The sequence below is a fragment of the Natrix helvetica genome (assembly GCF_964273705.1).
Source record: "Natrix helvetica genome assembly, chromosome: 1".
Taxonomy (NCBI): Eukaryota; Metazoa; Chordata; class Lepidosauria; order Squamata; family Natricidae; genus Natrix; species Natrix helvetica.
This window is the reverse complement of record NC_138548.1, coordinates 119,826,607-119,847,049: the sequence shown is the minus strand read 5'-3', so window position 1 is coordinate 119,847,049 and position 20,443 is coordinate 119,826,607. Positions and strand designations below refer to the sequence as shown.

The following is a 20,443-nucleotide window of genomic DNA, read 5'->3' as shown; positions in this document are numbered from 1 at the left end:
TGCTCTATATCATACAAATAAGATCACACCTGGAACACTGCATACCGTTGTGATTACCATGTTACAAAAGAGATGATGAGGCCTGTTAGGGATGTAACCCTAGGCTTGGCTTGGCAATGTATATAAGCTATGATTACTTTACTGTTACTTTAAATGCTTAAGAGATGTAATTGGTTTGTTACCTCAAGCAGCCATAAGAGGGAGCCAGAATGGCTGTTAGCTCTCTGTTTTGTTAGATGCTGGTCGGTGTATTGCGAAGTATTGTGGTTTGCTACTGTTTAGCTATACTTTGTGTGTCAGACTGACTATTTTGATAACTGAATTACTGAACCGTGTATGACTTGGACTGTTAATTGGACTCTGAATACCTCTATATTTTTACATAGTAAACTACTATATTTTTATACTATTCAGTGTCTCTGTATGCTGGTTTGTGCGTGTTCTTCCATATCACTCTCATTACACTTCTCTGCATACTCGCTCTCCCAACGGGGAGCTTAATTACTTAACAAGGCCCTAGAAAGAGTGCAGAGAAGAGCAACAAATATGATAAGGTGTTTGCAGGCTTAATTGTATGAGGAATGTCTAAGGGACTCTTCATTACCCTAACGAGGAGAAGACTTAGGAGTGATATGATAGGCATCTTCGATAGCCAATATGTGAACAGCTGTAACGGGGAAGAGGGGGCTGATTTATTCTCCAAAGTGCCTAAGGGCAGGATAAGAAGCAATGGGTGGAAGCTTGATAGAGAGGGAGCAAAAGAGAAATTTCTTAACAGTGAGAACAATTGGTCAATGAAATAGCTTGCCCCCATAGTGGTGGGTGCTCTATTGCTGGAGGTTCTTAAGAAAAGACTGGACAACCATTTATCTGGAATGGAATAAGGAATCTTTCCTTGGGCAGGAAGTTGTATTAGAAACCCTTCAAGGTTCCTTCCAGCCCTATGATTCTATTTCTATTATTAATCACTTTGGGCCCATTGAAGAACATGAAGTTTCTACATACAGTATTAGTATTTCCTAAACTGTTGGTTTCCCAATGTGTTGGACTATAACTCCATCTCCCATAGTATCATGTTTGTAAATGATGGGCACATGGGAGGGGGAGACACTAAGTTAAAAAATGTGAATTTCTGGATGGGTGGTAGCAACAACTATGTGAGACAAACTCATCAAACAAATGCTACAACATATGTATTTGAATTAAAAGTCAGGCTATAAATATATAATGATAACATTGGCATGGTGACGTAGCCACATACATGTTAGCATTTTGGCATCGTTGCTGCAGACACAACAGAACCCAGAGATATATCTCCAGTTTTTACTCCCATGTAACTGCCCCAGGTTTCACATCTTTAGTATGAAGTTAAAGTGTTGTCCTGTTGGCTAGAATTTTTCACCAATTACCATCCAGCCTTTATTTCTCTTCCGCTGCACAAATGTGTTGGAGGTGTCAGAATTAGTTTACATGGCAAAGCTAAGAAGTGTTAATCCCTGTGGTAGATTTGGTTATTTTTATCAACTGGGTTTCTATACTGATGCATGGAGGATGTGTGTGTCATCTTCTCCCCCACAATGACAGCCAAGATCTGTCTTCCAGAATCACTAATGTAGCTTTCTGACTCTCACTCAAAGCCATGTGATTTCATAACTTGACTGGAGGTTGACAATAGTAATTATTCAGTCACTCATTATTATCACATAGATTCAGCAGAGGCTGAAGCAGCTGAGCTATTCTAATACTCAAATTGCGTACGTTTTGCTTTTAGTTGATCTTGATATTTTATTCCATTTAGTGGCCGTGGGTTTTGCAACTGAAACTTAGCTTTAACTTTGGTCAGAATCTCTCCCTTACTAATCAGAACCTGAACGAAACCCTTCCTTTCCCTACATTTCCCCAAATACCTTTGCAAATATTTGGGAAGATTGTTAAGAGGTCTTTGCTTAAAGTACCACCCTGCAGAAAATGAGCACAGAACACGGTCATCATTTTCCAAGCCTGACACAGCATTGGTCCAGGCAGTCTATGAACTTCCACATTTACTGAGGTCATCCAAAGAGGTTCCATGAGATAATCTGAGGGTATCTAAAGACCCTGTCTGAGATATACAGAAACTATCACTCAGGCCAAAGCGGCTGAAACATTTTTTTAAAGTCCAGAGAAATGACATAATATTTGGAAATGGATCAGGCAGACACTTTCTTAATTCATTAAACTATCAGGAGGAGGAGGAGGTAGTATAGCATTATCAGATTTGTAAGATTCTGTTACTATGGTCAATTGCAATAAAAGTTGCTTTAGCCTTCTTGTGTAGTTGATTTCCTGGTCTGGTCTGACAGTAGCTGGTTTTCTACTTACTGCAACACCATACAGTAACAATCCATGAATGTCAAGAATGGGTATTCTGTGTCTGCTTCCCTTCCTGAGTAAACTGGACTTCGCTAAAGAAACTTCAGGGGTCTTGAGCAAAGTTAATCAATAATTTCTTAAGAACCAGATCAAGTTTGCATTACTATACAATTTTGTTATGCTTAAATTGTCACCTTAGTGATGTTGAATCCATCTTACATTGATTTAATTTGATATACATGCCACTTGTTTTAATAGCATGCCATATTACTTAATGACTTTCATTCTGTGGCACAAATCAAACATCAAGATTAGGTTGTCAATGTATTATTATTCACTAATGAGATATATCCTCAGGCTGGTGTTTTCGGCTTAAAGTGTGATCGGAGCTGCCGTCTTTCTATAAATCTTGGTGGGGGTGTGTGGAGTGCTGCTGTTGTTTCAGTAAGTGGATTGATTGGATGTGTGGCTGTATCATGATTGGTAGATTGGTGCTGACTGTGTGTCCATTGTTGATTGGTGCAGCCAGCACCAATCAGCACCAATCTACCAATCATGATACAGCCACACATCCAATCAATCCACTTACTGAAACAACGCCAGCTCTCCACAACCCCCACCAAGATTTATAGAAAGACAGCAGCTCCAATCACACTTTAAGCCGAAAACACCAGCCTGAGGATGGCGAGTGACACTTACACGGGAAAAGACCTGAATACAAGACCAGTATACCTACACCCGTGAAAATCTACGAAAACATATATATATATATATATATATATATATATATATATATATATATATATATATATGTGTGTGTGTGTGTGTGTGTGTGTGTGTGTGTGTGTGTGTGTGTGTGTGTGTGTGTGTGTGTGTGTGTGTGTGTGTGTGTGTGTGTGTGTGTGTGTGTGTGTATAATGTAAATCATATTTAAAGCTAATTTATTTCTTTAAAGTGCTGTATATAAGCTTTCATTTTAAAGCAAGAAGTCAGTTCTCCAGCTATAAAAAAATTGCATTTAATATTTCCAGAAGTTCATTAACTAAATTGTTATACAATACATCATTGAATTGCAAAATGCCAAAGGATAATTGACCCTGTTAAAAAAAAAAAGTACAAAATGGCATTGGGTAAGGAAGCATGACATATAATTTTGCCAAGCATCCAGCTTGCATTATGCTACTAACCCATACTACAAATGATAAGCTTTGGGTGGATCTATTTGATTAATATTTTCCACAAATTGATTTAAAGCAGAAGTCACAATATAACACTATTTATTAGAATCACTGTGCACAGATTCAAACCCGAATGCTGAACTAAATTGTAGCAGAAACTGCTGGACATGCCAAGGAATTGTGCTAATATGTTTGTTCCGATTTGCTCTTAATTTTATCTCAATACCCAGCTGTGGTATCTCTAACAATTAAAAACTGTAGTTGTTGGCAGCATACACATTGTTTGCACATAGAATGCCCAAAGCTCTATATCCAGTTAATTTAAGTTTCTTTGCTAGAGACTCAGGTTCAAGTTTATCCTAAGCAAATTTTCTCTATTCCAGAAGGATGAGGACTGCAGGAATATTTTGAGGCAAATCAAGATATATTTAGTACAAATCTCTTACTGTTCTATTCTTGTAGACATTGGAGACATAGAATTTTAAGTGGGACAAGCTGTAAGCACTACTTATGCCAGGAAGGGCAGGAGTAATGTCTGGATATAGTAGAGTAAATTTGCTTTCTTTTTATCACATCCCACTTCAATTGTTTGTAATGGAGAGAGAATTTAATTACCTACTCTCCAGATTCGCGTGGTGGGGAAAAAAAGACTCAGGGCTTTCTAAGAGGACAAACAATTGGATCCAAATCTCTTTTGTATTGCTCTTGACCAAGCCATGAATTATTCCATGGTCTTCTGTTGGGAACAGTAGAAATATACTCAGGACGAAAGTGGTAGGTAGAATAACCCCAAGTGGACCATCTACCCCATCTGTTCTTTCCTGAAATGGCTGCTCATGGGAGTTAGGATTGCTTTGAATATTAAACGACAACTGAATGTTTTGGAGAGAAAGTAAGGGTCAAAATGGGAGCTGGAAGTCTTTGGGAGTCAAAATTCTGTTCTTTCCACCTGGAGCACCCCCAAATAGCCTGATTTCATATTGTTAAAAACCCAGCCACGAAATTTCAATTATATTTCATCCTTTTCTGCCTTTGGCATAATCCTTTAATCCTAACCCCTATATGGAAATGATATCTTCCGTTATCATTATAATTAGTTTTCATCCTGTGCTCCTATAGGTTGTCTCGATCTTTTCTTGTTACCTTCTTCCATTGCCATTTAGCTGTGGGAGCAAAGGGAGAGGAAATGTTCTCTTTGCAAAGTTGCTCTTTCCCAGTGATTTGAAATGGTTTTGGCTTACATTTGTCATAAAAGGGGCTTTAATAAAATATATCTGATCAAATACACACGGAGGGACTCAGCTGGCATAAAGCTTCAAGAAAACTAAAGAACTAATAGCATTTCTGACAGGAAATCATGAGTATTTGAGGAGGAACGCAAACCCTAAATTCTGACAAGCAAGGAGCTTATCCTCAGCCAAAGGGATGACCTACCTTTCCAATGACATCATTTCGGCTCAGCTTGTCCTTATCCATGACCGTAATGATTATGGTGGTCTCCCTCAGCTTCTCTGTGGGGATGTCGAACAGGAAGGATTCATTGAACACTGGGTTCAGGCATCGCTTCATTACCACTGTCTTCTTCTTTTCCACCCGCTTATCTTTGTACATCAGCCACACCTTCACATAGGGATCTGATGCAAGGGAAATGGACATGATTGCCAGCATTTAACTGAGGAAACAGTGTAAGTTGTAGAAGGAACATGCCAATTACTGCTACCTGCTAAAAATTGTTTGTTTCTTACAGTATGATGCACTTAAATGAAATTTGAAAGTACAAGGTTCAGTTTTATTTATAGATTAAGGTCCAATTGTAAATTTAAATTCTACATAGAAAAAAAGTAGTTTCCAATACAGTGGAAATTTAAAATCGATAAACAAAGTTGCTCAAGCGAGGAAAATGGAGAAGACTATCTTTGGCTTTCCAGTCTACAGAAGAATGGCTAAAAGCCATGGGAGCTGACAATTGCCTCCATCTAGCTTGAAACAACTTACAATATAAATATCTTTCTGGAAATTAAACACAGCGTAGGCTGCTATGCAGCATCTCATATTTGGTTTTTTAAATGGTACAAAGTATTCAGAAACTTGAACCTAGCTCTCTCTCTTTTTTGCAAGTCTTTAAAGTAGCGGTGTCTTTTCTGGGGTTGTATGGGCACCCTTGGCAATGACAGGGCTGCTTTAAGGAACTACAAAGATACTACATTCATGCCCCCACGAGGCTCCAAATGGACTAACACCAATTCATTCTGTTCTTTTACAATATTTCTTACAATTGAATTGAACATTATTAGCAAATTAAAAGAAGTACTTTTGAATGTGTCCTTTCCTCCATGAGCCAACAAAACTTCTTGCAAAGATGGAGCTGATGCATATATCATGGGAAAAGTTCTTTGTTGTTCCCATTGAATGTTCTGAAAGTCTTACATCTACTTTTCCCCTCATAAAAGTAAAAATATTATACACAGACTTTCCCAATAGTTTCCCCATGATACAGTAATAAGAAATAACCCAACTGAAGTTTCAGCAAGAAGGACACGTCAGATAATGTCCTAGGACTATGATGGTGAACCTATGGCAAGTGTGCCGGAAGTGGCACGCAGAGCCATCTCTCCGGGCATACCAGCTATTGCTCGTTGCTCTTTCAGTTACCAGCGCGCGCATGCATGCCAGTCAACTGATCTTCATGCATGCAGGAGCACCAGAAATTGGAAGAGCAACTCCCTGGCGTTCATGTGCATGCTGGGAAGCTGAGCTTCTGGTTTCCGGTGTGCACATGTGTGCTGGCCAGCTGCTCTTTGTGTGTGCATGTGGTCCAGAAACTGGAAGACCAGGTGACTGGTGTACATACGCGCACCAGAACCCAAAAGTTCAGCTTCCCGGTGCACACATGCATGTCGGGAAGGTGCTCTTCCAGTTTCTGGTGCTCCCCCACACGTACAGTCCCATTTCAGCACTCAGTGCCGAAAAGGTTCATCTTTTTCTACTTTACATGATTGAAACGAAACTAACATTGGAGTTGTCTTTTCAGACCTTCAAAGGGCTCTGCAGCTATGTGGCACCTGTTGTTTGAGGACAACGTTTGTCTGTGTAAATGGAATACCGTCATGGTAATGGTTAATATTTCTCCTGTTACATACAGAATCCTGGATGGGCTAAGACTGCATCATCTCTGTCAGCCGGTGATGTAAAACATAAATAACACCCAATTCAGCTGTAGGAAAAAGATCTGACCATCAAAGACATTCTGACATTTCACAGTTTTCTACCACATTTACCACAAATATAAGTGGCCAAGCCTCTGAGGAAAAAGTTAATTTATGGGTGACTTTTGATTTGGGATTATTTGCTACTGTTCTGGAATTCGATACCTGATGTTCCCCCAATATCCATGGCTTTAAGATTCCGAGCTTTGATAATATTCACAGTAATGGAGTTAGCAGAGGGATTGTAGCAAAGGGACAGAAGGAGTTCTCCTCGGCTTCCCTAGAAAGAAGAATGAACAGAAATGAGAAAATCTTTGCCTGATGTTTGACATCACTGATGTCCCTTCTGAAGGTTCTCTATGCTCGGAAATGAAGACTTCTGAGCATCCTTCGGGATTTGGTCTATTCATTCTATACAATTAACAGCTCTATATGTTTCCATTATAAATGTCATCAGATCAGCAGATACAACCTGCTTTGTGTGGCATAGTGAAGATTGCACTCCTACAATGAGCAAAGCAAGGGTTGAAATGACTACAGGTAGTCCTCGATTTATGACCATAATGGAGCCTGCCCATCATGATTGTAAATTGAGACAGTCGTTAAGGGGATTGCTGCATGATTTTATACAACATTTTGGTGGTAGTTTTGCCACCGCTAAGCAAACACCGGAGTTGTTAAGTGGATGCTGTGATCATTAAGCAAACCATTTGACTGGTTTTGTGAAAAACTGGAGGTAAATGCCCATTTTTGGCAAAAATGTGGTCACATGACTATGGGACATTGCAAATGATCATAAATGTAGTCTGGTTGCTAAGTGCACAGAATGGTTCAAATGGTTAAGTGGCCATTTATATATTGGGGACCATCTCTATCTGCTAGTCTTAAGGCATTCTTTTTTTCCCCTTTAGCTCTTCTGCAATATGGAAATTGGGCCAAAAGCACACATAAAAAAACCTACAGGAGCACAAAAGCATGCTGGTAAGACATTTCGCAGCTCCTGAGCTGCTATTTTCATACCTTTGTACTAACTGATAAAAATATTTGGCATTGGCTGAAATAATTCTTTGTATTCATAATCAAGACCAACAATACTTACGGCTGATAGCTGTGTTCTGGAATGCCAGTGTGGATTACAATAGGATAGTATAAATGAGCATGTGAATTCAAAAATGAGTCAAGATTAATAATTTTGCTCTTGGATTGAGTAAGTTGGGGGGGGAAAGGCAAGCTTGTTAAGAGCATTTGTTATAGTCTTTTTAAAATAAAATAAAATAATGGGATGCCTTTTCTTTTAGATATAGTTTTTTCATTGTAGTGATACCATCCAGCGAGAAAGATTTTCTTTGTTGTGATTGTGGTGCTGATGTGCAAATTATTAAATATATTGTGCAAGATTGCCCACAACGTGTGTTTTCTGGTTCCCTAGATCCACATGAAGCAACTCAAGAGGTGATTGCTTGGATAGCTGAATTGGACATCCAGTTATGAAGCCACTGTTGTACCCGTCATTGAAGTTTTACTTATAATTACATGGAGTGTGTATATATGTGACTGTGTATATATGTTTACTTCTCTTCTGTCTTGTTCTCATCATATCCTAAATAATAATAATAATAATTTGCAAATTTTTGCAAATTGAGGTTGAGCGACTGTGGAAAAAGAAATCATGTGTTGTCCCAATTGCAATTGGAGCCCTTGGAGCAATACCTAAAGGGCTACCTTGCTATTTGAAAATTCTAAATTTACCTGACTTGAACATTCTGACTCTACAAAAAACCACCCTACTTGGAACAACTTATATCCTCCGATGTTACTTTAACAGTTCCTAGGTCCTTGGTTAGGACTCGAGCTGTTGAGCTACCAACCAGCCCCAAAAGCTGCGAATCTCACCAAAGATTAACATAATAATAATAATAATAATAAAAAGGAGAAGGAGAAGATCTTGTGGGACTTTCTAATACAAATGGATCGTCATTTGGAGTACAACAAGCCAAATATCATGGTTGTAGAGGGCCGAAGTATGCAGTTTATTGATATCGCTGTTCCTGGAGAAAACAAACTAGAAAAAATCACAAAATATTGCAACCTGGCCATCGAAACTACATGGCTATGGATGAAGTATGTAACAGTGATACCCATTGTCATCAGGGCACTTGGCACCATGTCCAAGAATTTCACAAGATACATCAATAAATTGCAGCTTCCTGCAATAACACCAGCAGAACTGCAAAAAACTACGCTACTTGGAACATCTTATATTTTAAGAAGGTACTTGGTTGATACCTAGGACGCTGGCAGCAACCTGTATCAACCATTAGCACCAGTCAATGGTATTTGTAATGCATTTTTGAATGTTCAGTTGGTTGAGTTTCATGTTTAATGAATAAAGTATATTTATTATTATTATTATTATTATTATTATTATTATTATTATTATTATTATTATTATTATTATTATTATTATTTAGTGAATAAAACAAGTAAAACTCGTGTGTGTTTTGTGCTGCTGGCAAATAATCAGTACATTCAGAAGTATTAAGGGTGGATGTGTTAGGTTCTCTCACTGACTGTATCTGCCTTACATGGTATCTACAACCACACCTGACATCTTGCAGGTATTAAGGTTTTATGCCCTTATAAGGCATTATAAAGAGAAGCAGGAAGGATCCCATCAGCAGTACTTCAAAACCTTGATCTCCTCTTGCCAGGCTAGGAAAAATGTGCAAAGTTACAAAGCAAAGCTAGTATCTTACACTCCCATCACTGCAGGGCTTTAGTTCCTTCCAGAAAGTCTGCATCTGAGTTAAGTCCACTTTGTTGAGAGGAATGGAAACTTCCCCAATTGGATCATTACGACTAAAGCGATCATAATCCAAGACCTGTAGATACAGCACCCGCTGAACCACTTTCTCATATGGGAAACCTGATGAAAGCAAAGGAGCAGATGAGAAAGAGACAGAGAGAAATAAAGAAAACAAGAGATGAAATATAGTTAAGCAGAGTAATAAGAATTTGAAATGTAAAAATGGCTTCATCTGAAGACAATCATTCCCTTGTCCAAGGTGGTCTTTTCTATAGTAATACATCAAATCAATACAATACAATAGCAGAGTTGGAAGGGACCTTGGAGGTCTTCTAGTCCAACCCCCTGCCTAGGCAGGAAACCCTACACCATTCCAGACAAATGGCTATCCAACATCTTCTTAAAGACTTCCAGTGTTGGGGCATTCACAACTTCTGGAGGCAAGCTGTTCCACTGATTAATTGTTCTAACTGTCAGGAAGTTTCTCCTCAGTTCTAAGTTGCTTCTCTCCTTGATTAGTTTCCACCCATTGCTTCTTGTTCTACTCTCAAGTGCCTTGGAGAATAGTTTGTCTCCCTCTTCTTTGTGGCAACCCCTGAGGTATTGGAACACTGCTATCATGTCTCCCCTAGTCCTTCTTTTAATTAAACTAGACATACCCAGTTCCTGCAACCGTTCTTCATATGTTTTAGTCTCCAGTCCCCAAATCATCTTTATTGTGCTTCTCTGCACTCTTTCTAAATCAAATAAGGATAACTGCAACTATACTTACAGATAATCTTGTAGCTTTGGATAACTTTTTAGTCTTTTTTTTGTCCTGTGCCTTCAAGTCTGCCTTGTCTCTGGAATATGCCTGGACTAATCTCTGCAATTTTCTTGGCAAGACTTCTGGAGGTGGTTTACCCTTGCCTTTTTCTTAGGGCTGAGAGACAGTGACTGTCCCAAGGGCACCTAGCTGGCTTCTTGCCTAAGGCAGGACTAGAACACCTGTCTCTTGGATTCTAGACTGCTGTCTTAACCACTACACCAAACTGGCTCTCATCTTCTAGATTAATGAGTAGCAATAAAGTTTTATTAATCCAACTTGATGCTTGAGGGAACTGACTGGCTGCTCTAAGAGCCAGGACAAACCCTGGTCTTCATCCATAATTTGCACTTAGATTACAAGTGAAGAATTTTGTTCTTTCTATGTTAATGCAATACACTGCTGTTTCCCTGGAGAATGGTACTAAATGTAATGGAATAAGGGCATGATCTAACTTGGCAGGAGGTAAGACAATTGGATAAAGTAAAGGAGACATAAGGTAACACAAACTGACCAGATGAAATAGGTGTACCATGGGATGACTTGATAGAGAATGTGATAGATTAATGATTTAGGGCAGTATTCCTCAACTCTACATCCTTCAGTACATTGGATTACAATCCCTGTAATACTCAGATACTATTACAGTATATGTACAACAATTGCAGGCTTATGCCCTTAATACATGCACATTTCCATATTTAAAATATTAAAGAAGCTTTTTTTTACTTCAGAGTTCATTAGGGATGGTCAATAGCTATGGTTTTTTGTTGTGATGTAAAAAAAAACCTGTTGTCATAGACCATGTCAATGCTGAATTCTTTACAGCTATGTGGACAAAAATGGTATCCCTATTATGTTGGAACAATCTCACATAGAATCTCCCTACTGGGAGACTGCATTACTTCATTACATGAAGTCTGGAGCTTCATGCTCCCTCATCTTCATCTATGTTTGGTAACTGAGAACCCAGTTTAACAATCATGTGTTCGAAGTAATAAAAAGCAGTCTTTCATTTACCTCAATGAACTCTGAACCGTTCATGAACAGCCAGTTTCTTCACAGGTGGGAAGACTTACCTTGTCTTGTCTGTTGGTCTCTGGGCTTTAGCTAATGCAATTATGTTCATGGGCTCTTAAAAGGGAAGGGTAGCTTGATTGTTTCACAAGCCTTCTTTCACAACAACTGCTCAGAGTTTTTTCTCTCCTTTCAGCTAGTTAAATACATATTATCCTGATGATTCTATTTTAAAATATTGATGACATTTACTTGAGCTATACAGTATTCGAATCACTTGCAAATTGTTGGAAATATTCCCAAATGCATAGCAGGCAAGTCAAAGGGATGTAGAGTGAAGTCTGATTTTTGTTGCTCCAAAACCATCTCTTCCACCCAGTCATCTGCTCACCAAAAATCGTCAGTATTTTGTCTTGATGCCGACTTGTAGACATTGTTTAGCTTTACCATTTCTTTTCCTCCACTTTAGCAACATACAGCCATAGTTATAATGCTATTGGAAAAAGCACCTGATCGCAAAATTGCTTGCATGCTATTTTTTCATCATCAATGGTAGTCATAGGCTTTTAATAACAAGGGAATGAGAGTTTGGCAGCATTGCAGTTCCTCTTTGCACTAACTGCTATAACGTTTTTGTGACTGGCAGACAACACACCCACCCACCCACCCCCACACGAAATGGAAATTGGGACTAGCAATGCAGTTTTGGAATTTACATACTAAGAGATGTGAGTGCTGGTTACCAGGTTGGCTGTCTTCAACAAAGGATTGGACCAATTCAGGAAAGTCATGGGATGAATGGCTGTTAGTTTTGATGGTAATGAGACTGTCTCTAAAGATCTGCTGGGAGACTAGTGGGTTTCCTTGTGTGATTGGTTAATTACTGTGAGAATGGACTGCTGGGAAAGATGGGCCAGTGGCCTCATCCAGCATGGCAGTGCTTCTGTGTTTCTTTTCTTCAGTGAACATATTCATAGTTTCACCTCTCCCATACTAGAACTCAATATTAATGAAGATAAAAGGAGGTGGATTGTGGCGTGATCATTAGGAGAAACATTGGATATGTACACTCCAAAGTAGGGCTGTCAAACTTAAGGCCCATGGGCTGGATGCATCACACACTGGCCATGCCCATGCCCAGTTTAGCAAAGGGGGAAAAAGTCCTGATATGTCACGTGATGCCACTGTGACGATGCAAGTTTGACACCCCTGCTCTAAAGCCTTCAGTCATAAGAGCCATGGTGTTGTAGTGGTTAGAATGAAGTACTGCAGGCTACTTCTGCTGACTGCCAGTAGTTCAGCAGTTTTACATTTGCCAGCAGTTCAGCAGTTCAAATCTCACCAGCTCAAGGTTGACTCAGCCTTCCATCCTTCCAGGGTTGGTAAAATGAGGACCCAGATTGTCAGAGGCAAAATGCTGACTCTGTAAACTGCTTAGAGAGGACTGTGAAGCGGTATATACATCTAAGTGCTATTGCTATTGCTATCATGTTTGTGTTCTTCAGAAATATTTACACTAGCCTAGTGGAAAACAAAACAAAACAAGAAGGTGAACATCATTCACTCTTTCTTTCTTTCCCATCTGGACAAGAGTGGCAACTCCCCAAACGTTCAACCTTGAAACATTCATTCTAGGACAAAAAGATTACCACAATTAATCGGTCCTCCTCTGACACACTGTCTATTTCTATTCATGAACAGGTTTTCTGCCTGACAGCAGTTTTCTTTCAACTATGTTGCTTGCCTTTAAGTTTAAGAAATGAAGACCACTATCATACTTGACAGGCTGAAAACCGAACCATGAGATAGATTTCTTCAGCAAAGCCTTGACTTCAGTAATCAGAATCCAGAACTTAGACCTTCTTACCTACCTTCAAAAAGAAAGGTCTCATTCCAATGTGGATTTAAGTTCTTCCTTTTCACCTTGGTCTCCAGTTTATTCTTTTTATCTGGCAGGAGATAGATTTTGACAAAAGGGTCACTTGTGCCACTGAAATCCTTGGCTGGCAGCTCCTGAGCTTTCAATATTTTGACAGTGAGAGTAGATTCCTGGAAATTATAGCCAACACTAAATTGGATGCGGCCCAGATTCTCTCGGCTGGAGCTGTCATGTCCCTCATCATCCTCAGATCCCGGGGAAAGCTATAGTGCAAGAGAAAACAGAAAGACATAGCTGTGAGGGCCTGGTATGCGATGTTTATCTTCTGTATCTAATTATGTTTTAACACCAGAACCCTCAGAGGTATTTGCTCTGCTAGCTAATAAAGAAGATATAGGTTAAACACGAGCAATTGATAAGAACATACTTCTCATGGCTTATTACCTTTAATAAGGTAATGATAATGTTATACTTTATATTCTATTACTCCAGGAGAACATTTTCTTTTACAGTCAGCTTCCTCCTAACTTTCTCATAGTCAATGATTCTGAAAAGGGAAGAAATTCCTGCTGCTCTTTGATTCTGAGAGTTTGAGACATTTCCAAGCTGTCTGATGTCCTTAGGTGAGAAACAACACTAAAAAAAACTTCCCTCCAAGTATAAGCAGTGTTGAAAGGGAAAGAGCATTGGGAAATAAATACAGAAAGGAGATACTGTTAACATAAGCTCTATTTAATCACCGGCTTAACTGGGAGTGAGCCTCAGGGAGAGGAAAAATTCTATTAAGGACACTGTAACTTGGGTACTCATTAGTAAGGTGTGAAGTTGAAAAGCTCAGAAAGACTTTGTCCCACTGTCAGCAGCTCCTGTTCCAGCCTTCTTGTGAAATGTCTCACTTTTCACCTCCCATATCATTCATGACTTCACTATAAGCCCCAGAGGCTGGATCAAGAACAGGAAGGGCTTTCTATTTACCCACTGCACTTTCAGTTTGGTTTTATTTATTTGCAAGAGCTTCTGTAGATTTTTTTCCCTCAATTTCCCATGGTGCATGAATTACCAAAAAAGAAATGTGTAGCATAACTATCTCTCATAACACACAAACAGATGGTGGTGCTATTTCTCCTGCTTATTATTCACTGGTGCAGACAAATATTTTTAGAACTTGGACTTTAGCTGCCCATTGTGCATTAGTTTCAGTGACTCAATGAGCTAAGATTATCTTTTCCCTACCTGTTGAGATTCCATGTTTTGCAAGTGCTTTTACATTCCTTTTAGTTAAAATATCAATAAATAAAATATATAAACCCGCTGATGAACCCTGTTCAGAGAAAATATTCTGAACATATGCATTTCATATTCAAATTCACTTGAATCATGATACTCTCAGAGATACAATGGTGTTTGCTTCAGCTGCTCTGATTCTAAAAAGTTAGTTTGTAGTAAGTACTATTTTCTTGCAGATGGTACCCTCTATTTAAAAAATTGAAAATAATAGAAAAATTAAGATGTACAGCTCAACTGGCATCCCCTAAACTACAACTTTAATTAAAAAGGGGGAAAATTACAGGAAGATATGAAAAAGGACATGAACAATATTTGTCTGCCAATCAGAATATTGTTGCTGGCTCTATTTACTCTTATTACAGATCTTAAAGGTAAAGGTTCCCCTCGCACATATGTGCTAGTCATTTCCGACTCTAGGGGGTGGTGCTCATCTCTGTTTCAAAGAAGAGCCAGCATTGTCCAAAGACACCTCCGTGGTCATGTGGTCAGCATGACTAAACACCAATGGCGCACGGAACGCTGTTACCTTCCCACCAAAGGTGGTTTGTATTTTTCTATTTGCATTTTTACATGTTTTGAACTGCTAGGTTGGCAGAAGCTGGGACAAGTAATGGGAGCTCACTCGATTATGTGGTGCCAGGGATTTGAACCGCTGAACAGCCGACCTTTCTGATCGACAAGCTCAGCATTTTAGCCACTGAGCCACCATGCCCCCTCTCTATTTAAGATCTCTCTATTAAGATCTATTACAGATCTTAAGACACCCAAATCTCTTTTTTACCTTCAAGGCTGCTGACTCTGTTCTGGAAAGGCCTGTGAGTTTCAGTTCTCTAGCAATTCTGCTCAACTCCACCCAACCCCGCCCCGAGTCCTTCGGGAGAGGGCACGGCTTAGAAATAAATATTCTATTTCCTATTCCTGTTCATATGCTTGCTGCGTTATCACTAATGTTAATTATTAGTATTTAATTTTTCCATTACAGTCAGGCCGCGAGTAATTTTCTGCACTAAGGAAATACTCCCATTTTGGTCTTGTGGAAGACCTTTTCTGTCATCTGTCCCAGACAGAATGACTCAAATTGGATGGACAAAGGTAATTTGCAAACGATTACTACAGATAAAACATCCCAAGCTACTGCATTATTGAAATTGATTCCACAAAACAAAGAGTAGACAATGTACTGGATACACCCCTTGACTAATTTGCAACAGCTATAGCACTATGGTCAATTTTCACTTAGTATTCTAACTTCTGTACCACCCATGAAACATTCTATAATCCATTTTCCTTATACTGATTTCTATATTCCATTCATCCTCACTCTTTTTATACTAGTATTTAAGTTAATTATGTGTTAATTTAATTACATACACTCTAATTTAGCATCATGACCTCTTCCTTCTTGGGAAGCCAAGGAAAGAATTAAGGTGGCTTTAAAACTCTGGAAACTGTTTAGCAACACTTCACCCCTCTTCCTTTTAATTTCAGGGAAGGGAAGGAATAGGGAGACAATGGTTTAGGCATCAAATTAAAAACTGGGGGAGCATGAGTGCTAGCTCTGCCTTATACATGAAGCCAGCTGGGAGACCTTAGGCTAGTCACCCTCTCTCAGCCATAGGAAGCAGGCAAAGGCAAACCACTTCAAAAAAAACCTTTTAAAGATAACTACAGGGATTTGACAAGGCAGTCACCAAGAATTAACATTGAACTGAAGGTAAAAAAAGGAAGAGTGGAGGAATTTGGAGGGATGTTTAAAAAAAAGATGAAATCTTTGCTTCTTTTTTCTTGGAGTTATTTATAATTACCATGTTTCCCCCCAAAATAAGACAGAGTCTTATTTTCTTTTGACCCCTGAAATAAGCACTTGGCCTTATTTTCAGGGAGGTCCTATTATTCTTAAGGTGCAGGAGGCGTCATGCATGGTCACCTCATGGCTGCTGCTGTGTTGCAATATTTTGGGGGAGGGCTTATTATTTTGGAGGTGCAAGAGGAGGCGAGTATGGTCACCTCATGGCTGCTGCTGTGTTGCAATATTTTCAGGGAGGGTTTATTATTTTGGAGGTGCAAGAGGAGGCGAGCGTGGTCACCTCATAGCTGCTGCTGTGTTGCAATATTTTCAGGGAGGGCTCATTTTCAGGGGAGAGTTTATCTTAGCGCATGGGCTCAAAATCCCGTTTGGGCTTATTATCTGGGCAGGTCTTATTTTCAGGGAAACAGGGTATATATATAAAAGGATACTTAAGTGGGAGAAGATAAAATACTCAGTTTAAAAGTCACTGGATTCTGACAGGAACATCCCCTGCCAAATAAATACATTTATGTTATAAAGCCAAGGCTTTGGGACTTTGCATGCTGGTCCCAAAGCCTGGATAAATGTACAGGGTTGAGAAAGAACTGCAACTTAATTTGAAAAAAAAAACTTTGCCAATAAAATATGGAGAAACTCTCAAATGAATTAGATATGGTAGAATATTTAGGCCAGAAGGCACCCAACAAATATTGGGAAAGAGCAAGGGCCCACAGTAAGTGGTCAAGGCATTAATGATGTGCCTCAACCAAATCTAGCAGGAATCCCAGCTGCTGATGTACCCCCTGAAGAAAACAAGGGACTGTGCAGCACCAAGACACCCCAGAAAGCAACATGGAATGTCCAAGGAATGAGGCAGGGTAAATTCGACATAATCAAACAGGAGATAGCCAGGTTGAAAATCAACCTTCTTGGCATCACTGAGCTACAATGAATAGACAATGGTTATTTCCAGTCCGATGAATTCACTCTCTATTACTTGGGACATTATACCAGGACAATGAACAGAGTGGCATTTATCAGAAGCAAGAAACTTGTCCAAATAATGGAAAGCTTCTTGACAGTAAATATTTGAATCATAACTCTTCAGGTTATGTCAAGCCCCTCAAAATCACAATTGTCAAAGTCTAGACCCCAATAATGTATGCACTGGAACTTGAAATAAAGAATTTCTATGCTACTATTGAAAATAAGGAACAGGTATCCCCAAAAGTCATCATTTACCTACTGGGTGGTTTCAATCCAAAAGTTGTCAGCCAAGTAGAAACAGGCATCACTGGCATTTTTGGACTTGGGGACAGAAATGATGGAGGTGATCATTTGATTCAATTTTGCAAAGGGATTTGATTTCAAATCATGGATACCTGATGCACAAGCATACTTATACACTTGGACATTAATTAATCTGGGAATATTCTGAAAACATTCACCATTCTTCAAAGAGTAAGGTTTAATGACTCCCGTTTATCTGAAGAAACTTCTCTGTATGTTTTATTTATCTTACACATTGCTAACTGATTTATATCCTTTGGTATATACATTCAATGGAATACATGGATGACCCTGAGGAAAGAGGGGTGAGATGCTGCCTAGGAAACCATCAGACAAGAGAAGCAGGAGCAGCTAATATCTTAAAAGTCAGAGAAAGAAACTTAGGAAAGAACCACCCTAATGGATGAAGCAGTTAAAAAGGTGGTAGAAAGTTTGTACTTTCAGACTTGCAAGACTGTGTTATCCTAACAATTAAGTAGAATTAGTTTATCTAGCCCTGTTTACTTTCTAGTTTACCTGTGGGGGTTGACAATGCATACCTAAATATCGAATTGATTTAGTGCAGATATGGAATTTATACTCCTTAAATGAATGAATAATCCAGTTTTTACCTTTTGGTATCAATTCCAATTTGAACCAGTTAATAGAGTATCGTGCTATTTTGCTAAAGATATCTATATTTTGCATCAACAGTGGAATAGTCATATGAGGTTTGGAAATAATCATAAGAATGTTCTCCGCAAATAAAACTAACTTGTCTTCATATATTATTTTGTTTTTAATGAGCTATTGCCATGGCAGCTAGATCCCAGCGATCAACAGCTAACTCAATTTCAATTGCATCACCATCTGCCGAACCAGGAAAGATAGAAGAGGAAGAGGAAGATTCTTCCATTAACTTGTTAAAAGTGATCCAGGCTCAAGTACAAATCTTGAAGCCAATCCAACAAGATCTGGCTGAGCTTAAGAGTGATTTAAAATCACTCTTAAGTGATTTAAGCAAGAAAAAAATGGTTAGATATGAAGATTGATTACTAGCCTACAGTACCATAATTCAAGCCAATTTTAATATACTGATCAGATCAGGGCCTCCCAATCCCCGGTCTGCAGAATGTCAGCAACTGGCCTGCGCAAACAAGCAAAGCCTCATCTGTGGGTTGCAGGCAGCCTGCAAAACCATGCCCTCTCTGGTCTGTGGAAAAACCTTTCTCCATGGAACCGGTCCCTGGTACCCAAAAGGTTGGGGGCCGCTGGACTAGATGAATTACTTATTTAGAATCACAACTGCACAGGAAAAAAATTGTGCGAGACTGCTATTGAAAATCCTCCAACTCAAACAAACCTGGCTGAATTATATGGAGGATTTTTTTTCCGGAAAGCTCTTCTCTCTGGGAATGGACTTCTAGTCAAGATTTAACATGTGTTTAAAATTCCTTTAATAAGACAGAAGATTGGAACTAATTCAAGTACCATTCTTACGCAGTTCCTTAGAGATGAGATTTTACACATATTTCGCCGGGAATCAGTAAAATCTTCATTGAGTTCTAACCAAAGTAACATATCAATCAATCCTGATTTTACTAAGGAATTTTCAGAGAAAAGAAGATTGTTTATAAAAGCTCAAAGTCTCACTAGAGTACCACAACTATAATATTTAATGTACAACTGTAATATTTTCTGCTACATTCTGCATTAATAATCAAGATCAGATTCACAGAGTTGGTAACACTCTGAATGCGGAGGCCTTTATCTTATAACTGAAATCTGCTGATGGATAAGTCTTATTGTGTTTCATTGTACAGCAATTGCTAAGAGAGACATATGAGTTTGCCCAAAGAGCAATGGGAGGGGGGGGAGGTATCCTCATTTGAGAACTTTTAAAGTTTTTTTTTCCTGTCTTCTTGTTAATTTGATGATAATGAGTCTGGGCATATTGCCAATTTTAGTCTTTATCTCCATACTTAGCATATGAGTTTAAATGATTGGTTTGCAAACTGTTCTATATATTTATTTGTAATAAGAGAGAGAAACTACAGTGCTACCTCACTAAGAAGTCATGCATTTCTTTCTATTTCTTTCTTTCTTTGTTTTTGGGGGGTTCTTTCCATTTTTTAAAAATAAGAATGTTACTTTTTAGTAAGTCTATTTTTCTTACACATAACCACATTTTTATCTTTTAAGTAAAGATTCTCTATATGTATAAAGCAAGGCTATATGAATATTAATTTGAGTTCCATGATTCTATGTCTGTATGTAATATTAGAAAATATGATAAATATATAAATAAAGTTCATTATTGTAGATTTGTTAAATGGTACAGGTTATAAAATAATTTGTTTTGGAAAAATATTAATAAGTGGGCCAAAAATAAAATTAATGGATAAAATTAGTATTTTACAGTATGGGCTATAGGAATCTAGGATACAAAAATGTAATTTTAACATACACTGTATTGCCAATGGAACCGTATCTCTATTAATTAAGGATTGGGTGGGACAAGTTTCTCTATTAATGAAGTATCATAAAGTATCTCTATTAATGAAGGATTGGGTGGGACAAGTTTATTTCACAGATACTTTGATGACAGCTAAAGATGAGGCTATTTTGGTTTGAACAGGATTTTCAAGTGATATACAACATATTACTGATATAAATGGGCATTATTTAATTTTACGTGCTAAAATAGCAACAACTGTAATACCTATGGTTAATGTTTATATAGCTAATTTATACCCTCCTTTTACTTTTTATCAATGCTTTTGACACTTCAATGGCTGCATTTATGATAAAGTGGTAACAGGAGATTTTTAATGAAATATTGGGTCCTGAGCTGG

At 38.5% G+C, this 20,443-nt stretch overlaps 1 protein-coding gene across 3 annotated transcripts in view; it reads right to left on the bottom strand.

Annotated features, from left to right (window-relative positions):
• SYT7 (synaptotagmin 7) overlaps positions 1 to 20,443 on the bottom strand; it is a 272,500-nt gene that overhangs the window by 14,033 nt on the left and 238,024 nt on the right. For all 3 annotated transcript variants that reach the window (XM_081934931.1, XM_081934932.1, XM_081934933.1), the window contains 4 exons: positions 13,236 to 13,506; positions 9,493 to 9,662; positions 6,902 to 7,016; positions 4,965 to 5,164 (listed from right to left, as the gene is read on the bottom strand). In XM_081934931.1, the coding sequence (XP_081791057.1) occupies positions 4,965 to 5,164; positions 6,902 to 7,016; positions 9,493 to 9,662; positions 13,236 to 13,506 (756 nt within the window). The remainder of the gene's footprint in view (positions 1 to 4,964; positions 5,165 to 6,901; positions 7,017 to 9,492; positions 9,663 to 13,235; positions 13,507 to 20,443) is intronic.